Here is a 24,840-nt window from a genome sequence, read left to right on the forward strand (position 1 = left end):
GATGGGAATTGTAGTTCCTGAACATCTGGAGAGCCACAGGTTCCCTACCCCTGGTCTAGACCAATGAGAGGCTGATGCCGGGGCAGGGAAAAGTATCCAGTTGGATGTATAAGCAATGCATTGTATATGCTAAGTTGAGACAGAGACTGAGTTGAGTTCTGTGTGTGTTGAACTTTGTTCTTGCTGAAGAGTTCTGTATAGTCTTATAGTCTTGTATAGCATAGACGTGTGTAAACTTGCAACTGCCAAAGTAAAAACTTCCCATGGAAAGAACATCTTGCGTGGAGAGTATTCATTTCCAAAAGTGCTAGGAGGTTGCAGTGAGTGCAAGAAGACTATAAACCTTCTCATCTTACTAGAGTGACTCCGCTTTAAACTCTGCTGATAGAACGATTATGCACATCTGTGGGAGAGCAAGATTGCGCTGGCAGGTTCTGACTTGTGCATGTTCATTTGAACATAAGCAAGGAAACCTTGTTTACTGTGTGAGTTAAGTGCCGTCAAGTCACAGCACTTATCAGCCCAGGAGGGTTTTCAAGGCAAGGGTATGATGGAGGTGGTTTGCCATTCCCTTCCTCTGCATAGCATTAGCAGCCCTGGTATTCCTTGGTGATCTCCTATCCAAATGCTTACTTGGACCATGTTCAAAGAGTTTGTATCACTCTCCTCCCCCATGTTTTTTCTATCTCCTCCAGACATCTAAAGGGTTTTTTTTTTGCCATGTACCACATTGTCACGGATTAATTTCTGACTTGGGGAGAATCCGTAGATTGGTGGTAAAGCACATTCCCATTGTGGAGAACAGCCCCATTTGCCGTGAGGTGGGAGAGACTTTTGTCTTAAGACCTTGGTGAGCTACATCCAGTTAAAATAGTCAGTGCTGGGCTAGATGAACCAATAGTGTGGGTCACTATAAAGGAGTTTCATTAACTTTTTTTCGTGGAAGGGACATAGGTCAGTGGTAGAGCATCATCATCTTAAGTGAACAGATCTGAGTAGCAAGGCTGGAAGGACTTCTGCCACTGAGAGTTACTGCTATTCAAAATAGGCAACACTTTGCTGGTTAATTCCATGTTAAGCAGCTGGGTATGTTCCTGATCTCTCCATTCAGGACATCTTTTGTAATATGGATTACAACAGTTCAGTGCTGAGTGCATGCCACAGTGCAGCGATCACGGCTAAAGGGCTCTGTGGTGACCTCACAAAAGTGGGAAGCTGGTCCAAGTTGCCCTAATCTTCTGTCTTGTGTACTTTACCTCCATCTTCTGGAGAATGATTGCTGTCATTTTTTTTCTTCTGTTTAAGATCTTGTCCAATGTTTCCATCTACCTATGTACCATCTGTGTGGGCATCATGTCATACTACATGGCAGATCGGAAGCACCGCAAAGCCTTCCTGGAAGCCCGGCAGTCTTTGGAGGTCAAACTCAACCTGGAGGAGCAAAGCCAGCAGCAGGTAAGATGTGAGAGTAGCAAGTGTTTTCTCCCTGATCCACACAAAAGGCTCAAGAAAGTGGTCTGGATGCACCTGGAAGTGGTCATCTGGTTGCAGAATCTGCATGGGTCTGTGTCAGGGTTGAATTAGTATGGAATTTCAGAGCAAGTTGGATTTGAGCAGTGTGCAGCTATTAACTAGTATTGCAGAAGGTAGCCTTGTAAGTCTTTTTACTTTACCTAGATTTGACTCCTGCCCTATCCAGCCAAAGGCTGGGCTCAGTGCAGCTTATACATTATCAGTACACCCTGAGACTTGTAAACCTTCTACCTCTTTCAGGCTTGGTAATAAGAGAAAGGACCATGGATTATTATATCTTGAGAAAAAAAAACATCATTTGCTTTTTGCCATTTTTTTCTTTTTTAAAGTGAAAACAATGAACAAATGCAGTTTTACACAGTGTCTTGCAGTAGTTGACATCCCAGCAAAAAGAAATGGTAGTTTTTACAGCCAGGGTCATGGGGGGAATGGCTGTCATTCAACTGGGTTCTATAGGTATTGGTGGGAGGGAGCTTTCAAAAGCTGGGAATGTCATACCAAAGCACAGAAAAGGGACCAGCTTTCCCAGGGTTGCTCAAGTAGACATTCTTGCCTGTTCCCCATCCTCCAAGAAAGGGGGAAACAAGCCACAAAGAACCAAGGTGGTTATGGTTGTGTTGGGTTTTCAGGGCTGTGTGGTCGTGGTCTGGTAGATCTTGTTCCTTACGTTCCGCCTGCATCTGTGGCTGGTATCTTCAGAGGTGTATCACAGAGAGAAGTCTGTTACACTCTGTGCCCAGTGAGAACAGACTTCTGTCTGTGATACACCTCTGAAGATGCCTGCCACAGAAGCAGGCGGAACGTTAGGAACAAGATCCACCAGACCATGGCCACACAGCCCGGAAAACCCACCACAACCAGTTGAATCCGGCTGTGAAAGCCTTCGACAATACAAGGTGATTATGTTTCCTTTAGAGAAGCTCACTCATTGAGCACTTCTCATCTGAAAGTATCACAGATATCCATTGTTTTGCAGAACAATTAAGACATGCAGTGTCACCTTTGTGAGCCAGAGCTCATTTCATCAGTGTCTAGCCACTATAGATGGACATTACATGCATCTGATGAAGTCAGACCTGATTCATGAAACCTTATGTTGTAATACATTTTTGTTAGTCTGTAAAGTGCCACTGGGCTCCTTTTAACCTGAATGTTTCTGAAGCAGAGTCTTAATCCCTTATCATTTCTGTTTAATTTGTTTATTTATTTATTTAAAACATTTGTTAGCTACCTTTCTCTCTTGCAGAACTCAAAGAAGCTTACACTATAAATAAAACATTAGAAAAACACAATAAAACAACAGTTGTAAAAATCATAAAATTCACATTTTAAACACTCCAATTAGGACTGCCTCAATGAAAACTAAGTCAACCAAAGTGCAGTCCTAAGTAAAACTGCCTTTAACTGCCTTCAACCAGCCTTGGTGTGACTGCACTTGGAGTACTGTGTTCAGTTCTGGTTGCCGCATCTCAAAAAGGATATCGAAGAGATAGAAAAAGTGCAGAGAAGGGCAACGAGGATGATTGAAGGATTGGAGCATCTTCCTTATGAGGAGAAGCTGCAGCGTTTGGGACTCTTTAGTTTGGAAAGGAGATGTCTGAGGGGGAACATGATTGAAATCTATAAAATTATGCATGGGGTAGAAAGTGTTGACAGAGAGAATTTTTTCTCTCTTTCTCACAATACTAGAGCCAGGGGGCATTCATTGAAAATGCTGGGAGGAAGAATTAGGACTAATAAAAGGAAACACTTCTTCACGCAACGTGTGATTGGTGTTTGGAATATGCTGCCACAGGAGGTGGTGATGGCCACTAACCTTGATAGCTTTAAAAGGGGCTTGGACAGATTTATGGAGGAGAAGTTGATCTAGGACTACCAATCTTGATCCTCCTTGATCTGAGGTTGCAAATGCCTTAGCAGACCAGGTGCTTAGGAGCAGCAGCAGCAGAAAGGCCATTGCTTTCACATCCTGCACGTGAGCTCCCAAAGGCACCTGGTGGGCCACTGCGAGTAGCAGAGTGCTGGACACGATGGACTCTGGTCTGATCCAGCAGGCTAGTTCTTATGTTCTTATGTTCTTATGATCAAAATTAGGAGGCCAGGCATCCCTTGATGGAGAAGCTGTTCCACAAATAGGGAGCGTCTTTAATTGGTGAGATGATCAGAAGGGCATCTCCCTGCCATCTTAATTATCAGGCAGGAACATATGGGAGGCACAGTCCTTCAGATATGCTGGTCCTAAGCCATGTAAGGCTTTAAAAGGCAAAAACAGCACCTTGAGTTGGGCTTCGGAGCAGATTGCTGGCAAGTGTAATTGCTGTAGTATAGAGTCTGGATAGCTGGCCCTAATCAGCAGTCTAGCTGCAGCTTCCAAACACTCTTCAAGGTTAGTATCAAGTAGTGGCTAGATCTGACTGACAGGAACGGATGCAACTAACACACTAGCTGGAGCTGGGCAGGCACACTCTGAGTCACCGTAGCCACCCAGTCTTCTTAGGTGACAGCTGTGTCAAACAGCACACCCAAGCTGCAAATCTGACTTTTCAAGTGGAGTATAACTCCATCTAAGATGGGAGATCTAAAATCCCAGATCTACCTTTCCACTAACACAGAGAACCATTGTTCACCCTCCAAACACCAATTCAGTTCCATCTGTGTTTTGTTGTTTTATTTCTGCTCGACAAAACATAATATAGAAATTTCACAGTCCAATCTGCATTTCATTGTGAAACTGTGGGGGAGATTATGTATCTGCAACAACTTTGTGAAATAGGTTACAATAAGAGGTAGTGACTTACCCAAAACTATTTCTGAGGGAGGAGTTATTGCTCCATGGACCAGGGTCGGTCCCTTGCAGCTTCAGTGAAAGATAGTAGGCAAAGAGGCCTTCTAGGGCAGAAGCCAGTCAAGAGAAGAGAATAATGCTCCTGCAGTAGAAGTGTGTTGTGTGGTTTCAGGTCATTTTCTGGACCACCAAGACCTTGAGAGAAGTGAGTCAGTTTGTTATTGTTGTCACTCAGTTGCCACTTCAACCTGTAGTGTGATCACACTGTGAAGGACTTACTGCAGGAACACGCACAAGCCATTTCTCGGTATATTTGGACAGAAGTTAAAAATACACTATGCCCTTTTGATAGATTCAGTTGCATTCAATTTACAGCTGGTGGCCTCTGTTGACTGCTCCTGCTGTCTGTCCTGCACCAGGCTGTTGGTAACACTTTCCCGAGTAGCATCGCCAAAGTGCTATTGATGTCAGTCTGGCTTCATGAGGAGACAGACTTTTACAGTTGTCAGAGTGCTGTAGATGGATCTTTGAAAAGGCTTTTATATATTATTGAGGGCAACTGCAGCAACATCCATCCAAGCCTTGTGCTATTTCTCTGGCAAGCCTACAAGGGTCCACTGTGAAGAGCACAAAACAGTGTGCGGGAAGTAGAAAGAAATGGGGAGGGTTGCTCAGAGAATTTTTCCTTCAGTGTGGGAATTGTACTGTCTTTGACCTCAGTTCTAAACATGTTTCTGTTATAGAAATAACAATTTGAGGGCCTCAGAAGAATTTCCAGGATAGTATAAGTTTCCTTTCCTTCCTTTCTCAACATGCATTTTGAAGCATTAGGTCATTTGGAGGAGTTATTTTCTTCTTCTTAAAAGCAAAAACAATATTTTCTTGCATACTTGTAGAGTCCCCTGAGTGTGCAGAAATCTCTGTCTTGTACATGGCTGCCTGTTTACTACCATTCTGGAAGGCACTCAATAATTAGCCAGTATCAGGGAGAATAAGTTGGGAGGGGGATATAAATCATGGGGATATTCTCATTGCTCAGATGTCCTCCTCTAAAAAGAAAACAAGGGGAGACAGGAAATTGGCCTGCCGCCAGCATTCGTACATGTTCAGGGCCGTGGTGACCTTGGGCTGCAGTTGGGGTTGGCTGATTGGCTTATGCGCTTATTGAAATTGTTCCCTTGTTTTAGTTTCCTAATGCACATATTGCACAGTATTGGTTCACAGAATTCGCGCCACCATTGTATCTGGCCATCTTTTAATAAAATTTTAGCAAAGTTATAAACTCATTACTTATACCTAGTTCTGGACTATCCCATGCCAAAAGGCCTTGGAAACCAACTTTTGAAGGAACTCATATGGATTCCCTAGAATAGCTACAAATTGGACATCAAGAATTTTAAGATAATGCCACATTTGTAGTACAATGGGAGTTGCAACCAATAACCTGTGTTGTTTTTAATTGTGATTTCCTAAATTTTGGAGAGGCAAGATGTAAATCTTTTGAAATAAAATAAGGACTACGTTGTCTGTAATCATGGGTTCAGTATACTGCTATTACTTATTGCATATTTTATTTGTATAAAGAATAAACATTTGATGTTGAAGACTTTCATGGCTGGAATCAACTGGCTGTTGTGGTTTTTTTGGGCTGTGTGGCTGTGTGGTTTGGTAGTTTTTGCTCCTAACATTTCACCCACATCTACAGCTGATATCTTCAGAGGTATGTCAGCGAGATGTGTTTCTGTGCTGTGGGGAGAAACACATCTTGCTGTGACATACCTCTGAAAATGCCATCCATCCATACAGGTGATAGTTAGGAACAAAAACTTCCAGATCATGACCACACAACCCTGAAAACCCACAACAGCTAGTATAAACATTTGCTTTCCTTTTACTAAATCACTTTTTTAAGTGTTAGAAGGGCAGCTTCCTGAAATGGATAATTTAAATCTGAGAGTGCTTTATATTTCTGTAGTTAATTCCAAATGATAATCATATTTGGGAAATTTTTCATAAGATACTAGCGGGCCCAGCCACGCGTTGCTGTGGCAATTGTCCTTCTCATCACAGTCTGCAACCCACACAGATGTCCATGCAGGTCCAATGATCCCCAGCATAGCCTTTTGGGGTGATCAAATGGAATCCCTCTTTCCCTTTTCAATGCACATCGTTATATGGTGCTGTCTTGTTTTTTTAGTGTAAGGAACTCTTCCCATTCCACAATGGAACTGTCCAGAGTGTGAATCCCGGTCTGCTTCAGCCACGAGGCTGGTTGACAGCCACGCACAGATCCCTGGCTTGAGAGTAGAGGCAGAACTTTGGGGGCAAAGCAGGCTATCCCAGATCAGGCAGCAGAGGCAGGGTGAGGTGAAATGCAGTCAGATCGAGGCCAGCTCCTGGGTTCGTAATATGGGGAGCCATGTGCAAAAGAAGCAGAGGCAGTAGTGTAGGTCTGCCCCCACCCTGCAGATTTTCTTAGGAAAGGCAAACATCCAACTCGCTTTTAGTAAAAGAGAACTGTGGTGAATATGGGTGAGAAGTGGAGTAGAGGTGAGTGGTTGTGGATGTGAGGGAGGGCAGAGTGAAGAAGAAGAAGACTTTATTTACAGTCAATGACCAGATGTATTACAAAGACTCCAAAATATCTACAAACAAACAAAACAAGAATACAGATCTCTCTCCATTATTCCAGCATATCCCTCTATATCATTATACTTAGTAAACACACACCAAACAGCATAAGAATACTAAACAAAATAAAAATATCTAAGGGGGATACCATATTCAGATCATTTTTTCTTTTTCATAATGAATAGACAGAATTTTGCTACCCATTTAGTAATATTCTCCTTCTTATCTTGTAATAGTTTTTGACAACAAACTTTATCAGAACAATATGTCATTTTGTGTAGGAGGGCAGAGTGAGGTGTGTGAGGATGAGCTGGATGTGTGTTGTGTGGTAGCAGTGGGTGAGGCACAGAGAGTGAAAGTTACCTGTATGTGAGAGTGGGGAACCCCACCTGATGTCTCACACGGCAAAGTGTGTATGTGTTTCTCTTCCACTCATATTACCTAACAGTATTACCTATTTACTGTTTTCACTGCTCATCTCTGCCCATCTGCACGAACGTTCTAAGCCCTCAGGCCATAGACAGACAGGCTGCATGAACATTCTAAGGGTGACAGTTAAACAGAGGCAGCTTCGCCATGGCACTGAATTACGCCAGGAAAAAGACGTTTTACCTGGCTCAGGTATGGACTTTCGGCAGTTTGAAGGTCCGAGTACCTGCCAGCAACAGGGAGGGACATCCTGTGAAAATTTGGGGGCGATCCGTCCAGCAGCTTCTGAGGGAGACCATCAGGGACAAACACACTGTTAGATTTTTATATATATAGATTACAAAACTTGGACCCAGGGTCCTTTCACAGAGGTTCATTCCATTTTTCGCCCCTCATCATTTTGTGGTACTTTCTCAGTTTGGATTAAAGCTAGTTTGAGAAAACGAGAAAACACGGAGAAATAAAGATGAGGAAACTAACAACAAATGAAAAATGTGAACATGGCAAAGCTCAGAAAAAACAGTTGCTGTCCAGCATCCAAACACAGAGGAAAACATCTACGTGAAAAGACTATGCAGTTATCAATTTCTTCTTTCTTCTCCAGTCTTCTGTCTGTGCTTTGGTTGAGATTCTGACTGAATCATAAATTAGTATTCTAGGCATAGAAATTATCTTTTTTCAGATCCAGCTTGCAGGTTATCTGTGTGGTGTAATAGCTGCTGAAAATCCACATCTTTGTGGCTGGGCTCCATACGGTAATTTATGGAAACTGATCAACAGTTAGCAGTACTGCAAAGAATGCACATGAAACATTAGTTTTATTAACAGAAAAAAAATACAGTGAAAAATGAATATGACTTGTGATTCTGCCAAAACCATCCAGGTAATTGGAAGCTAAGGTGGTATTTTGTTTTTCTGCAGATCATCACTGTATATAGAGACATTTTGTGCGAGCAGAGAATGGGGAAAAATCAGAATGAACTTTTGTGGTGGGTTTTCATTTTAGAAAACATATTTCAACATTTCACATTCATAATTGCCAAGACACATTATACATAATTAGATACAAATCCTGAGTAAGAGGATATTTTTAAAAGATAAGTACTTTTCAGAAATTCTGTCCTCATGCAACGATAGCTAATGGTTTTAAGGAATGAAGGGTCTATTCCAGCGATGGCGAACCTTTTTGAGACCGAGTGCACAAATTGCAACCCCAAACCTACTTATTTATCGCAAAGTGCCAACACGGCAATTTAAACTGAGTACTAAGGTTTTAGTTTAGAAAAAGTGGTTGGCTCCGAGGCATGTGTTACTCGGGAGTAAGCTTGGTGGTCGTTGGTGGCTTTGCTTTGAAGCAACCGTGCAACTCTTCCAAATGAATCATGACCATAGGAGGGTTTACTCAGAAGCAAGCCCCATTGCCAGCAACCGAGCTTACTCCCAGTAAAGGATCGTGCTTTAATTCTTCGCATGAAAATCAGTGGGGTTTAATAGCGCTTAACAGGGTTACCTACACTGCTTTCCCAAAACTAGGTTTAATGCTAATAATTGAGCCCAGCGGCCCAGGCCAGTTTAGATGTGTGTCGCGGGGTGGGGACAACTCTGTGCGTGCCCACAGAGAGGGCTCTGAGTGCCACCTCTGAGTGCCACCTTCAAAGCAAAGCCACTGACTACCACCAAGCTTACTCCCAAGTTACGCATGCCTCGGAGCCAACCGTTTTGTCTAAACTAAAACCTTAGTATTCAGTTTAAATTGTTGTGTTGGTACTTTGCAATAAATAAATGGGTTTTGGGTTGCAATTTGGGCACTTGGTCTTAAAAAGGTTTGCTATCACTGTTCTAGTACCTGTCTTATAACTCTCCATATTGCAGGTGGTGTGTTAAGGTTACCTTCACACTCTTGCAGTACTGTCCTAACCAGAATTACTTCAGTCTAAGGCCCTTGATTTCTACAGCCTGAGACTGGAATAAGTCTGCATGGCATTTAGCATTGTGTGAACAGTTTTGGCACCCAACGTGGGTAACCTGGGTGCACCATTTGGCACAGACTTCACAGTCCTACTTATAGCCTCTCTTTTTTTTGCTGTTTGTAACCCATTCGCAAACAAGAATTCCTTCATGATTTCTCATATGCTGAATGGTGAGTCTTGAACCCTGGAGTTTAACATTTGCCGCCTGCTATTCACTGTTACTTCTTCTTGAAAGGATTTCTCCTTGTTTGTACTTCTAGGCTGGCCGTTCTCAGAGAAATCATGAGGGGAAGTTGAAGAGGGAGGCCATGATGACAGCGCAGTTCCCATAGCAACACACTCCCTGTATCTGCTACAGAAGAGTAACCCCTGTAGGCTCTCAGTAAAATCCATTTAATTAACCAAGTTATTTACATTCAGAGCAAATCCCAAAATAAAATTAGAACATGCCTTTGAAAAATATTTTTAAATGTTCACAGCAGAGACCATGGCGGAGAACTAACCATCATGGCTTAGACAGCCCTTTCTCTTTTTGGCTGAAGTCTGTGCCATTTCACTTTGGTTGTGAAGCTGTGCCACTTTGAGGCATCAGTAGCAGACCTGCTTTTATTCATATATCAACATTTTTATCTTCCACCCTTCCTTCAAGGAACTTAGAGTGGCTTCTCCTTCTCTTCAGTTTTATCCTCATAACAGCCCTATGAGGTAGGTTAGGTTGACTGTAATTGACTCAAGTGAGCTTCATGGCAGTTTGGGAATTTTGACCCAGGAGTGGGACCAGGATTGTGCAGTTGTGTCCGGCAGTCTAACCACTACTCTACACTGTTTCTGTGTAAAAGCTCAGCCAGGCATAAATACTTACAATAGACTCTTTTGGAGGCTTCAAGATGGCAACAATGCCAGCTTTTTAGATGAAGGGCCATAACCAGGTGTGTATACGCCAGAAAAAACCCCTGCAAATTCCAGTAGTTCTCAGACTTGTTGAACTAGGATCCACTTCTAACCTTGCTGTACATTTTAGGAAAAACATCTTCCTTCCACCATCCAGTAAAACTCAGGAAATTCACATTAGTTAACACTGAACACGTTTATTTTTCAAGTTTAATATTAATAAATTGATAGCATTACTGAGACCTTCTTTTGCAAATGTTTGGTACGTTATGCAGATGCAAACCAAAATGGTCGTTGAAGTTCCCCGAGCCTCTTTTCTCAGCTCACCTTGTTCCTCTTCTTCCTCTGGGCCTACTGATTCACCTGTGAGAGAATCCCACCCGTATTTTATTTCTTTATTTATCAAATGTATACCTCACCACTCCCTCAACAAGCAAGACCTGGGGTGGCGTATAACAAAATGAAATCCAATTTAATGGACAATCTTAAAAACAACAACAATAATAAATGTGTGATAAATATATAACACCGACTATAATAATCTTCTATTGAAGTATAGCTGCATCCAACAACCCAACAGTACTGACCCACAATTTGAGAACTACTGGTTTATATTGCAATAACTCTGCATGGGATTACACTGCAAATTTCTCTGTTGGATTATGTGTGTCTTACTAAAATCCTGAGCCTGAAATGCAAATGTCTGGATTTCAGAATATAGAAGATATGCCAGAAATGTGAAATATGCCTATTGTACTTGAAAATCAATTTAGAAATGTGGCTGTCAAATTGGGTTTATATATTAGTTTCGACCCTGCTGTTGCCACCTCTCTCTTCCTCGATGTCTTAAATCTCCTTGATCAGCCCTCAGTGGCGTTCCTGCCTAGGGACAGGGGGTACCCTTTGTCCCCGGGCGCCCCCATTTGGTCACGTGGGGGGGCGCCAACATTTCAGGGTCGTTTGTGTGATTTTTAATTTTTAAAGTGTTTTTTCACGTTCCGGCCTGCAGGGGGCGCGTTTTTAAGGCTAGCGGCACCAAAATTTCAGGGTACCATCCAGAGACTATCCTGATGATGCCACCCAAATTTGGTGATGTTTGGTTCAGGGGCAGCAAAGTTATGGACCCCCCAAAGGGGTGCCCCCATCCTCATTGTTTTCAATGGGGCCTAACAGGAGATGGGGGTTACTTGTTTGAGGGCCATAACTTTGGTCCCCTGAACATATCTTCCTGGCTTGGGTGGCATCCTGAAATAATTAACATATGATACTCTGAAAATTTGGTGTCACTAGCTTCATCATCCCTTCAGGCATCCCAGAAATTTGCCCAAGATTCTTTGTTTTGCAGTGATTTTTGCTCCATTGCAGCCAATGGGAATTTCTGAGTGTGTAGGCAGGCTGCATTTTTTTTGAAGATAGAGGCGCAGACTTTCAGGGTGTCTCCAGGAGGGCCTCCTGGTAATAGCATCAGGTTTGTAGACCCTTTTGCTTCTGGGGGTTCAATTTTATGGGGCCCCAAAAGGCTTACTTTGTTTCCCGGCTCCTGTACGCCTTTGACAGCCTGTGGGCTGGTTCTCTCAGAGAACTCTCTCAGCTCCCACCTCCAGAAGCAAAAGCTCACCAAGCTTGGGTGCTATTACTCAGGCCTCTTGGAGCCACCTTGAAAGTCTGGCATACTCTATCTTCAAATGTGCAGCTTGCCTCAGAAATTCCCCATTAGCTACAATGGAGCAAAATCACTACAAATCTTAAACAGAAATTCTTAAGTGCCTGAAGGATGTATTCCCTAAAATAGTGACACACCAAATTTTTCAGGCAATCTGATAACTATTCTTATGATGCCAACCAAGTTTGAGGTGAAGTTAGGGACAAGTTATGGTTCCTCGTCAGGTAGCCCCATCTCCAGGTGGATCCCATTGAAAGCTGTGAGGCTCAGAGGAGCATTCATTTGGGCATCCATAACTGCTGCCCTGAATAAACTTATCGCCAAACTCGAGGTGGTATCATCAGGGCAATCTGGATGATGCCCTGAAATCATCAGTGCCCAGCTAGCTTTAAAATACGCCTACGAGCCATCGCCTAAAAATACCCCCAAAACCCAAAATGCCTTGCGTTAGCATTTGTTCATGTTGGGCGGGAAATGGTGGACAATTTTTGTTGAAGATATTGCCAAATTTGCCCAGATTCAAACCAAATCTGCTATTTGTTTCATCACGAATCTTTAATCCTCAAAAGTGATGCTGTTTCAGGGTGGTGGAGAATCCACCCCAAACAGCATCACTCAGTATTTTAACTGGGGTCCCCAGATTCTCCCTTTTAAGATGGATTTAAAGAAGAATCTGGGCTCCTAGTTTAAACACTATTGAAAGTGATGCTGTTTGGGGTGGATTCCACTGGAGGTGTTTTGTGAGAGATGATGATGCTGACATTTGTTTGGTAAATGTTTTGCTGGGGGTGATTTGTAGGAGTTACATGCTTAATACCCACTTGCAGTGGCAGGTTGTTTTTTCAGGCTAACAACCTACTTCATAGGGTTGTTGTGATTAGGAAATTAGGAAAAGAGTTGGTGGGGAGAGAGCTATGTATGTTTTGATGGGAGTGGGAGGTGTTTTGTGAGCTGGTACAAAAATCATTGTTTGGTCATGGTGGGGGAGGGTGGCCGCCCATACGCCAGAGGGGGGGGGGGGCACCAAGCCAGGAATTTTGTCCCGAGCAGTTTGCCCTAAATGCGCCCCTGTCAGCAGTGTTGCTTCCTGCACCATAATTACCTTAAGAATAGAAGTTATATCTTGGGTTTTCTTTGCAAACATTGTCCTGGCCTCATCAGCAACATGGCCAATTAGCCAAGCCACAGAAGAGCTAATTAGTCTGGCAGGCTTCATCTTTAGGCACCATAACAGGGAGCTGAGAGAGTTAAAACGTAAAACTGGAGGGAGAGCTTTGCCTCTGATACAATCTGAATCATTACTCATGTTGTCTGGAGTTTTCTGCAGCAACGCTCCTTGTTTGAATTCCCGGCTAAAGAAGCATGTGTTTATAGCCTCTAATCCTCTGCTATGTTAGCATTTAAGGGCACCTTTACAACTCATATTTTTCTAAGGTTGAGATTAATTTTCTGATTGTCAGAAAAAGTGTACACAAAATGTAGCACTTCCAGCTCTTGTCTATTCTCTCTGAGCAAATTCCTCTTCCCTTCTCTAATGTTTTCCTGCTCTGTTGGGTGCACTTCCAGTTTCAGGGCCTGGTGGGAAATAAAACAGTTTTAAATTGTATAGGACCTACTTGCAGAAGAGAATAGGTGGATGGGAGGGATTTAAGTACTCCCTGTCCATTAATTCTACTGTGCAAATTGTACATCTTCTGCTTTTAACACTAGAAATCCTCCATTTTTCTTGCATTGTCTTGTTCCAGTGAGTAGGCCCGCTTCCTTAGCTGTTAACTGTAGATGCCATGATTGGACTTAGGACTTTCTGCATTTGAAGTACCAGTGAAAAACAGTTTAAAATGGCAGATGGGTGATAAAATTGTGTATGTCTCCCTCTGTGTAAAAAAATCCATGCAATAATCAGGACAAAAGGAGAAAATAACCCTAGCTATACCCTGTTCCATATAAAGACCTAAGTAAAATTGTAACTTCATTGGTCATTTCCTCCTCTCCACCCCCCACCCCCCACGTGCTTCACACACTCCATTCATCAACTAGTCTGGACCATAACTCCCTCCTATTCTGGTTTTCTACTTGCAGGGAAGTTTTTTACGCAAGGGAACATTCCAAAATGCCATATGCCACCCCCAGTCTGAAGTGGTACATTCCAGTCTGTCTCCTCTCAGTACTCCAGATCACATTATTTACTGTTTGTTCTGTGGCATGCATAACTCAGCAGTTTCTTAAACTTGCTATTGAATACTAGTCTCTCTTCTGTGTGTCAAGCAGCAGCTCTACCATTGAACCACAGCTCCTCGGCAACTCGGAGCGATACACAAATCCAAAAAATTAATGTTGGGCACAGAACTGGTCAGCCTGAGAACTTAAACTGTCATTTTAACATAAAGCAAGTTTCTCATTCCTTTGGACTGCATAGTTTTGCACAAGTGTGGGCAATGCCTGGTGAAATGTTTGGGTGGAGTTAATCGTTTTTAAGAGATCGATCAATGTGGATAGCCATCTTAGTCTGTCTGCAACAGTTTAAAAGAGCAAAAGTTCAGTAGCACCTGAAAGATGAACAATTTTTTTTGCAGGATATGAGCTTTCGTGACTCACAGCTCACTTCTCCAAATACCAAATTTGAAGAGTTAAAGTAATTTCAGAAATACATCACTCCAAGTGGGGTACACCACACTAATCTGTCACCCCTGGCAAAATATATTTGTTGGGTTTTTGAAACAGAACATAAGTACATAAGAACTAGCCTGCTGGATCAGACCAGAGACCATCGTGTCCAGCACTCTGCTACTCGCAGTGGCCCACCAGGTGCCTTTGGGAGCTCACATGCAGGATGTGAAAGCAATGTTGCTTTGACATGCAGGATGTGAAAGCAATGCTGCTGCTGCTCCTGAGCCCCTGGTCTGCTAAGGCATTTGCAATCTGAGATCAAGGAGAATCAAGATTGGTAGCCATAGATTGACTTCTCCTCCATAAATCTGTCCAAGCCCCTTTTAAAGCTATCCAGGTTAGTGGCCATCACCACCTCCTGTGGCAGCATATTCCAAACACCAATCACACGTTGCTGAAGAAGAAGAGTTTAGATTTATATCCCCCCCTTTCTCTCCTATAGGAGACTCAAAGGGGCTTACAATCTCCTTGCCCTTTCCCCCTCACAACAAACACCCTGTGAGGTGGGTGGGGCTGAGAGAGCTCCGAGAAGCTGTGACTAGCCCAAGGTCACCCAGCTGGCGTGTGTGGGAGTGCACAGGCTAATCTGAATTCCCCAGATAAGCCTCCACTACTCAAGTGGCAGAGCGGGGAATCAAACCAGGTTCCTCCAGATCAGAGTGCACCTGCTCTTAGCCACTACGCCACTGCTGCTCCTAAAGGAAAGTGTTTCCTTTTATTAGTCCTAATTCTTCCCTCCAGCATTTTCAAGGAATGCCCCCTGGTTCTAGTATTGTGAGAAAGAGAGAAAATTTTCTCTCTGTCAACATTTTCTATCCCATGCATAATTTTATAGACTTCAATCATAACAATGCCATGCGTGTGAATGAGGTCTAAAGAGATGAGAAATCCCCCAGCAAAACCCTTTCATTAAGGTATACACCATGAACAATGCTACTTCTTTTAAATCAACTTTAAGTTACTGTCTGAAAAAAAATATTTACCTTCAGTCTCAGAAGCCTGTGGTGGGCACATTGTGGTGGGCACTGGCACATTGCAAAACTCTTTGCTCCTTCCTGGCAGAAGCTGCATTAATTATGCAAAGTGATGGAACAATTTGCATATTAATATAGATCACAGAATACAGCTCTTCTTGCTAAATAGTTTAATATTATCCCCAGTCCTCCCAGGACCACACAAGGAGAACTCTGAGCGATTATGTAATTCTTTGCTGTTTTGTTCTCTTGCGTTTCGACAACTTAGAGCAGCTAAAAACAGTTTTAAATTGTTTACATTTCTGGATCCAGATATAACTAAGAAATATTTCCTCAAGGATTTTTTGTTGTTGTTTTATCAAAATATCTTCCCTGAGGAAACATTGTGCAGTTATGTCTGGATCCAGGAATTGTAGAAAGGTGTTTTACTGCTGCCTGTTCTCTGCCTCTCCAAAAGGGAAATAGAGGTCTTCAACTGGATCCAGTCATGATGGAGTGTGTGTGTGTGTGTGTGTGTGTGTGTGTGTGTGTGTGTGTGTGTGTGTGTGTGTGTGTGTGTGTGTGTGTGTGTGTGTGTGTTACGTGCTTTCAAATCTGTTTGGGCTTATGGCGACCTTTGAATTAATTAACTCCAAAACATCCTGTCATTAACAGCCTTGGTCAGGTCTTGCAAATAGAGGGCTGTAGCAGCTTGCACTGTGTCAATCCAATTTCATGCTGGATTTTCCTCTTCTACTACTGCCTTCAACTTTTCCTAGCCTTATTGCCTTTTCCAGTGAGTCTCGGTACCTGGATTGTTATCCTTCTTCCAGGCTCACAAATGACAATTGTAGCTATGTTTGTATGTGTGGTGTCAGACACTGAAAGCTGAAGGTGGATTCAAGTATGATGGAGGGAAAGAAAGTTGTCTTCTTTCTCTCTCCCCTCCTCCAAGTTTTGAAATGGTGAAACTGGTGGTGTGAGTTGAGACAAGCGTCTATCCCTAGCTTGTAGAGTGGCATGGGGGAATCCTATGAACAGAAAGCAGTGCGGACAGCATAATAATAAAGAAATCTTGTGTGCTTACTGCAGAATGTGAACGTCTATTCATTACTATGGGAAACTGTCCCTAAACTGTTCCTAAAATCTCTGTGCAGATTGCCCAGCTTGGATTGTCCCAAATATGCAGTGCTCCTTGTTTGTGTGGGGCAGGAGGGGAAGGGGTATCTATCAAAACAGACAGCTCCTGTCTGTGCTCTGTCTTCTCATACACAGACAAACACAATGTATCTTCCCTTCCTCCCTGAGCTCCCACACACACACACACACACACACACACACACACACACACACACACACACACACACACACACACACACACACACACACACACACACACACACACACACACACACACACACAAAACAAGCAAACATTCCCTTGACTCTTCAGCAGAGCTTTCCTCTCTTTCCTAGGTATCTGCAAAGGTTTATTTTATGCCATAACTGATTTCAGATCAGCCATGGTATTTAAAATGTGAAGGTTCTTGGCTATTCCCCAGCGTGTGTGGAGGCCACATGCATTTGGGCAGTTTTGGGGCAATGATTAGCATGGTCTCAAAGAGGGCTGGCTCATGGCTGTTATTCTTGGGGAGCGGCGAACAAGCGTTCCCCAGATAATCTGTTTCAGAGTGTTGGGTTTTTCAATCTCGCGTCCAAGTACTGCATGTATTCCTGTCCGCTCAGAAATTGTTTATTGTTCTTCTTGAAATATGAAACCTGAGACCTCTAAACTGTAAATATGAAAAGGATATATTTTCTGTTGTTTGTAATTTAACACCGTAAGTAAACTAAGATCAAACAGTTCCCTGTGAGGGAAAGTGTGGCAGAAGAATAACCAGCTGGTCTCAAGCGATGGAGTAACCTATTCTCCAAACTTCCCTGCCTACTCTGTTTGGGATCCTATGAAAGAAAGTTAAATTAGTAGATCCAGCCCCCTGAAATATTACTGAAGGCTCTGGTGGGTTACATCCACCTGGTGTGGATTCTCTCTTGTCATGGAAGATTGGCACCCATAGACACTGATGGTGGGAAAATGGCACTTGTGTGAGTAGGAGCAGGGCAGGAAATTGCTTTCCAGACATTATACCTCTATGCTTGGACTGGATTCTTTAGAGTAAGGCAGGTTTGGAAAACAGTATATTGAGGACAGGGAATACCTAGAATTGGGACTATTACAACATAATGTCATGTGAAAGTTCCCTACAGAAAACATTCCAGTTGAAACCCCAAGGAGAAAACAGACATGGTGGGGAGCATTCTTTTATTTGTGCTACCCCAGTCCTTTTATTTACCCTTTCATTTTTCTACCCTGGTCTGCCTGTATTGTTGGATCAGACCTGGGAGATTGTGGGTGGGTGATAGAAGTTTAAAATTGCTGAGAGCATGGAGAAAATGGCCAGAGAAAAGTTCTGTGCCAAGGCACACTTCAAGGGGCTAGCATTCACCAAAACCTTTTCCCCAGAGAGAAGCTTGCTTGTACTTTTCTGTTTCCACTTCCTGTCAGGAGGTGAAAATGTTTTTGTTTTGACTGACGTCCCCACAGTGATCGCTCCTTCTTGACATAATCTTTGTCACTTTAATGTTATTGTTTGTATATTTTGTGTGTGTGTTAAGTGCCATCAAGTTGCTTCTCACTTATGGTGACACTATGAATCACCGATCTCTAGAATATCCTATTGTTAACAGCCTTGCTCAAGTCTTCTGAATTGGGGGTCACGGCTTCCTTTATTGAGTCAGTCCATCTCCTGTTGAAAATTCCTCTTTTCCTTCAACTTTTCCTTACCTTATTTCCTTTCCCGTTGATGCTTGTCTTCTCATAATGTGACCAAAATATGATATCCTTGGTTTGATCATTTTAGTTTTTAGGGAGAGTTCACGCTTTGATTTGATATAGAACTATTTATTTATCTTTTAGAGGTCCATGGTCTCCATACAGTTCTCCTCTAACACCACATTCCAAATAAATCAATTTTCTTCCTGTCAGCTTTCTTCATTGTCCAACTTTCACATTCATGCACAGTAATGGGGAATACTTATTGTGTGAATTATCTTGATGTTGGTCCTCAGTAATGCATGCATCTGTCTACCACCTTCATGGCTCCCCTTCCCAGTCCCTGTCTCCTTCTGATTTCTTGGTTGCAGTCTCCTTTTTGGTTGATAGAAGAACTTGAACAATTTTGATTTCTTAATGGTCAACCTCAAACTTGTATAATTTCTCGGCAGTAATTATTTTTGTCTTCTTGATGATCTGTTGAAATTCTGCTTTGGTACTTTCTGCGTTAGCCTTTATCAGTAGTTGCTGTTCGTCTTCATTGATTTCTTCTAGTAAGGTGGTGTCAGGCATAGCTCAAATTATTAATGTTCTGTCCACCAGTTTTCATTCCACCTTCATCTAAATCTAATCCAGATTTCCTTATGTGTTCTGCATATAGATTGAAAAGATAGGGACATAAAATAAACCCTTCTCAGGGACCTTTGCCAGTGGGTATTTTGTGTATTTTAGTTTTACCTTTCATTGTTTGAATGACATATTTTGTTTAGTTTTAATATGTGGTTTTATATGTGAATGTGTTTAATCTGTTAGCCACCTTGCTGGCCCTGATGAGGTCACAAAGGTAGAGTATAACTTTTCTAGATAAATAAAATAAAAACAATCAATAGTTTATTGATTTCAATATGTAAAAACTAGCTGTGTGATTCAGATAAAACTCATGGGCTTCTTTGGGATAAGTAGTAGGGCAGCACACCATCGAATTGCATCCCACAAATGGAAACCCCATCCATGAGGCGTTCCAGGCAAGAAAGGAGAGGAGGTGGTTTGCCATGGCCCTCCTCTACATAACAACCGCAGTCTTCCTTGGTGATCTCCCAGAGTCATAGCAAGGGGGAAATGCACCCAGTGCACCAATGTGTCTCTGTCCCTGTCCTGCCCCGGAACACCCCTGCCCTCAATGCCCCCACCCTGGAATACCCTCGCCACACACCCTAGGGGCGTGCGCCCAGTGCGTCATGCATCCCATGCCCCCTTGGAGCTATGCCTCTGTGGTCTCCTAATCCACGTATTGGCCATGCTTAGCCCTGGTTAGATCCCAAGCTTTGACAAGCCTAAGCTGATCTTGGCTATCTGGGCTACCAGTGCTATCTTTGGGATAAAACTGGTGTTAAATCCAGATACCACAAACTAATCATGTCATGATTTCAGCTGGAAACTGTCTTCTGTTGAACTAGCTTCTTGTGAGGAAAATGTTTAAGCTAATCTGTTGAAGACCGAAATTTACCTGTGGAGACCCTCTGTCAATTATTTCCACCTCCACTCCATGCCTCATTCTCTGTAGATGCTTGTCAACAATGTCCCTTTTGCAGTCCAGTTCAAGACTTTGAGACTCAGTAATGCTTCATCTTGCTACCTCTGGATTGTCTACGTGGCAGTTTCAAGCACACTTTTCCTATATCCACAAACAGAATAATAAAAGAATCAATATACTGACTCCCTCTCTAGGTCATGTGGCCACCTGCTGGTTGACCTAGATTGCCTGTGGCAATGCATGGATTCAGAAATCTGAAGTGTTCTGAATATTTGTGTTTTTTCACCAAGGATTTTTTTTCCCAGATGGAGGGTTTTTAAAAAGTCTGATATGTTAAATTTAATGTTTCAAGCACCTCCAAACTGTAGGGCAGAGGTCTGCAACCTGCGGCTCTCCAGCCAATTGGCCATGCTGGCAGGGGCTGATGGGATTCGTAGTCCATGAACATCTGGAGAACCGCAGGTTGCAGACCCCTGCTTTAGGGTTTTGTCCAAACAGCACCCCTCCTCACACTAGTGAAGCAGTTCTTGAAAGTACTTGAAAGTTCTAGAAAGTACTTCTACTTAGTTCTCATTGCAGTGAACCAAAATTGTATAGAAAGAGGTTCTTAACTTGAAGTCATCTGTCCCTAATGTCACTATCATTGATTAGTAGTTGCTGTCCAGGAGTGCTACTAAAAGTCCTTTAGCAAGGGGTGCCAAAGATGCAAAGCGGTGTTTTCCACTGGGCCATAGATCCTAGAAGATCACAATGAGTTTGAATAGGGGAACTAACTAGTGAGTTGTTTTCAAGTGGGTTTAAATCTCTATGTCACATTGTGTTGCCCTTTATGGTGCCTGAAACTTGGTGTCTCGGCTCACCTCATGGTGATGCTGCTTTTAGACAAATGGCTGTGGGTCTATGTGGAGGTCAAGGCCCACATTCAGAGTCCATTGGGCTTTTCTCCTCAACTTTTCTAGCATTTAACCCTCACCTCTGCAGTTCTTTTGATGCTGAAGGATTCTCATTTTCCTTCCCAGCTAGTGAAATAATTATAAAATAAAATTATTTCAAGTTCTCTAGTTCTCTCATTCCACAATCCAACAACTAAAGTATGCACATCTATCTGGTTTGTATAATTAGGGTGCAGCTGCAAATTTTAGGGGAGGTAGAGTATTCTTGTAGGCGCAATTTAGCCATGTTGCAGCTGGGTTCATTTGTTTACTTGGCCTGGTTGTGGAATATGTGATTGGTGCAGCGGGGGAGGTGGTAGCTGGTGCTGGGAAGCTATAATGTTTGGAGCAGGTGGACAGTGCTGGGAAACTATAACGTTTGGAAGGTTTGGAAGCATGGTGTGATGGCTAAGAGCAGCTGGAGAAGCAGGTTTGATTCCCCCCTACACTCACATGAGCAGTGGAGTCTTATCTGGTGAACTGGATTTGCTTCCCCACTCCTATATTCCTGTTGGGTGACCTTAGGCTAGTCACAGTTCATTCAGCTCTCTCTCAGCTCCACCTATCTCACAAAGTGTCTATTATGGGGAGAGGAAGGGAAAGTAGTTTGTAAGCTCCTTTGAGCCTCCTTGCAGATGGGAAAGGGGGGCATACATCTAAACTTTTCCTCCTACTCTTTCTCTTCTCCTTCTCCTGTGAACACTCTTGGCAGGCTATCAAGTAAGGCTGGAACTCTAGGGAGATGGAACTGGTAATGTTTGCTGTTGATACTGCTACCGCTCGTATTCTTTTGGGAATTGTTTAGACAGGATGCAGTGGGGATAATTTGATGCTTTGGCTTTAATGAGGATGATCTGACAATCCAGAGACTTTCAGGAAATTTTCAATGCAGGCAATCAGAAATGCGAAAATTTATATCATGGTTTTCTACATAAAGACTCATTCTTGCTGATAGAATCTTAATATTTCTAACAGAGGAAGGTTTCATTTGTTAGAACAGTAAATTTTCAGATCATTTTTACACTATATCAAAAATTTCTAATTTGGTTATATTATTAGAAATACATGGGCCGATTATGCACAATGTGCCCGCTCCGTGATAGGGGCAAATGTCTTGTACTGACCTGTTTCCTCAAGCCCCGTTTTCACTTTCTATTCTATCCACAGAAAGCAAGGCCACTTTTAGCACAACTTCTAATTTGCTTCACTGCTTGAGTGGGACAGATTTGCCAGTGAGCACAGCTTTGCCCTGGAGATCTTCCCTCCACCCATGGCCAGCCTTCCCTCTCCCTCGCACCGCTTTGCACACCTTCCCCTTCAACCCCCCTTCCATGTTCCCAGATGCTTCAAGTAACAGAAAAGAAACTCACTCACACAACACCAACCTGAAATTCTCCTCATATTTTGAGATATCAATATAAAGGAAGTTTGTAAATAACAAGCCTCTGTCCTCCAGGGCAGCAGCAGCAGGAAGTGTTGTGGGGAGGAGAGAGAATATCAGCTCCTGGACAATCACCTTTTTTAGCAGCCTGTGTTCCAGGGAATTGCTTTGCCTCTTTCATTTGGCAGGGGGTTGGATTAATTTTGGAACAATAGTATTGATATAAGTGCAGCTTAAAGGGCTAAGCTAGCAGTCTTGACTACTAGGTGTAATGAGATCTGTGCCTTTAAGAATCACTTGATGAGTGGAGTTAAGAGAACCAGGAGAGCTGGAAAGCTCTCTGCAGAAAAACTCTGGAAAAGGAAGGAGTGCCTCTTTGCGTGTAAACAGAGAAATATGAGAAGAGGCCTCTGCAAACCCACTGTGCAAAGAAGAGTTCTGAGGTGTGTTCCATACGTAATAGGTTGTAGATAAGTATGAAGTTATTGCAAGGTGAACTGTCTTCGGTTTCATTTGAGTCACCAGGTCTTGCATTTCTTTGTTGCAATGTTTGCATTTTACACTCATGCCAGCTTTACCCATAAGGCTATGGTAAATATTTCTGCAAATCCAGATAAATCTGTAGATTTGCTTTTTTTAAAGACTTGGATGAAATAAAACCCCAAATGGTTTAATATTTATTTACTTACTTTATTTACAGCCCACTTTTCTTGCTGAGAATCAAGGTGGCTAATGAAATATAAAAAACAATGCAATGAGATAGAATCCAGTTAGCAACACAGCAGGGCCAGGATTACAAAACTAGAAGACAATGCAGATAAAAAAGTAAGACATATGCAACAATGTAGAAAATTGATACAAAATTAGGAAACAAGGCAGCAAACCAGTATAATACAGTGATCAGAGCAATAGACAACAATCCTGTATAAGGATGTCAAGAATGGTCACTATTGAAGTCTGCCTAGACAAATCCCCGAAAGTATTGCCTCAAAATGGCAGCCAAAAGTATTGCCTCAAAATGGCAGCCAAAACCATCTGAGCCAGTCTTTTGAGTTCCTGGAACTTTGAAACTGCACTGTGTTTGATTTAATCCCCCTTTGGAGGTTAGAGGTACAGAGTTGGGATAGAAGGAAGGGAAGAGAGTCCGTGGGGATTGTGATAAGGAAGAGAAGAGCCTGGACCATAGGGGTATGTGCCAATTGGCAAGATTGGAAGGGGGAAAGGGAAAACAGGCTAGCAAGGGTAGTCAGCCAGAACAAATGGGGGAGTTCCAGGTACCTGGATGAAAAAGGGAAGAACTATAAGGAGGAGGAAGTAGAAATAGTGGGGCGAGGGGGGTGTTGTAGGGCAACTATTCCCTGCAAGTATTTACATGCACCCTACATGTAAAAACTGTGTGGTGTAAGGGTTAGAGTATCTGACATGGATCTGGGAAATAACAGGTTAGAATCCTCACTCTGTCATGGAAGTCCAGTGTGTGACCGTGAACCAGGCACGCATTCTTAGCCTACCTGGCAGGGTTTTTGTTGTGAGGATAAAATGGAGGAGGGAAGAACCTGTGAGTACTTTTGAGTCCTCACTAAAGAGTAAAGTGGGGCATACATATGTAAATAAACAAATACTTTGGATCACTTGCTTTGTCTTCCAGAGTTTCCCCCAACAAGGTACAAAGTTCTCCTTTTGCCTTTAAAACTCAGAACTGTCTTGGTCCAAAGTACCTGATGGACCACCTTCATCTGTATGTACTCAGCTGCATTTTGTCGCCCCACTCTCTTCCCATATTGTCCCAATGGGCCTAGGGCAAACTCCATGCTCTTTGTCTCCTCCCACACTGCTCCCCTCTGCCAGTTTGGCACGTTGAGCAGCCATTTGGGTTACTGAGGTGGCAAAATGGCTGCCAATTGGACACATTTGTAGGGGAGAGAACCCTACAGATTTTTCTTTTCTTCATAATGGATTAAAGGTATGTGGAAAATCTGATTGCGCACAAGTAGTGATTGGGTCCCCGCTGGTTTTTCATCTCAGATAATGTCGTTCTGTTGAAAATTGGTTTCAGTGTTTCATGCTCAGTGGGCGGCATGATACTGTCAAAACATTTTATCAGCTGCCGCGTTGGGTGATGGTGCATTATATTTAGTTCATTGCTTCTTTATTGTTAAAAATAATTTTGTATAGGCTTAGTTAACCTGGAACTCCCTAATGTATTTTGGACCAAATTAATACAGGCAATACAGGGTGGCAGCTTAAATTAGCAGTAGATGGGTACTGTTCTGAATGGCACGCTGTTGATAAGGAGCTTCCTGGGCAGTTTGAAGAGAAGTTGGGTATGCGGAAATGGTGATTTTGGCAGGTGCAACTTGTCACAGTGAAAAACACCCTCAAGGCACAGCTAGCTTGTGGCATCACTGTAGGTTTTTCAAGTTTAAGGGTGGCTTGCCCTCGCCTTCCCTGCCTCACATATCAGTATGGCATCTGTGATATGCTGCATCTGCCTACATTTCTTTTTCTAAATAATATTAAAGCAGTATTTCTCTTCTGATTGCTAAGACACTTTTTCTAAATTGGAAGGGAAGGCATGCTTTCACTGCCCAAAGTTTATTTCTGTAGAGCAGTGTTTTCCAACCTTTTCGACGTCATGG

The 24,840-nt window shown here is 42.8% G+C and overlaps 1 protein-coding gene across 1 annotated transcript in view; it reads left to right on the forward strand.

Annotated features, from left to right (window-relative positions):
- Positions 1-1,302: 1,302 nt before the first annotated feature.
- The window catches only part of LOC125437654 (adenylate cyclase type 3-like), a 39,179-nt gene continuing 15,641 nt past the window's right edge, over positions 1,303-24,840 (forward strand). The window contains exon 1 of the mRNA XM_048505464.1: positions 1,303-1,455. Coding sequence (XP_048361421.1) covers positions 1,354-1,455 — 102 coding nt within the window. The 5' untranslated portion in view covers positions 1,303-1,353. The remainder of the gene's footprint in view (positions 1,456-24,840) is intronic.

The sequence above is a fragment of the Sphaerodactylus townsendi genome, linkage group LG01, assembly GCF_021028975.2.
Source record: "Sphaerodactylus townsendi isolate TG3544 linkage group LG01, MPM_Stown_v2.3, whole genome shotgun sequence".
Classification (NCBI taxonomy): Eukaryota; Metazoa; Chordata; class Lepidosauria; order Squamata; family Sphaerodactylidae; genus Sphaerodactylus; species Sphaerodactylus townsendi.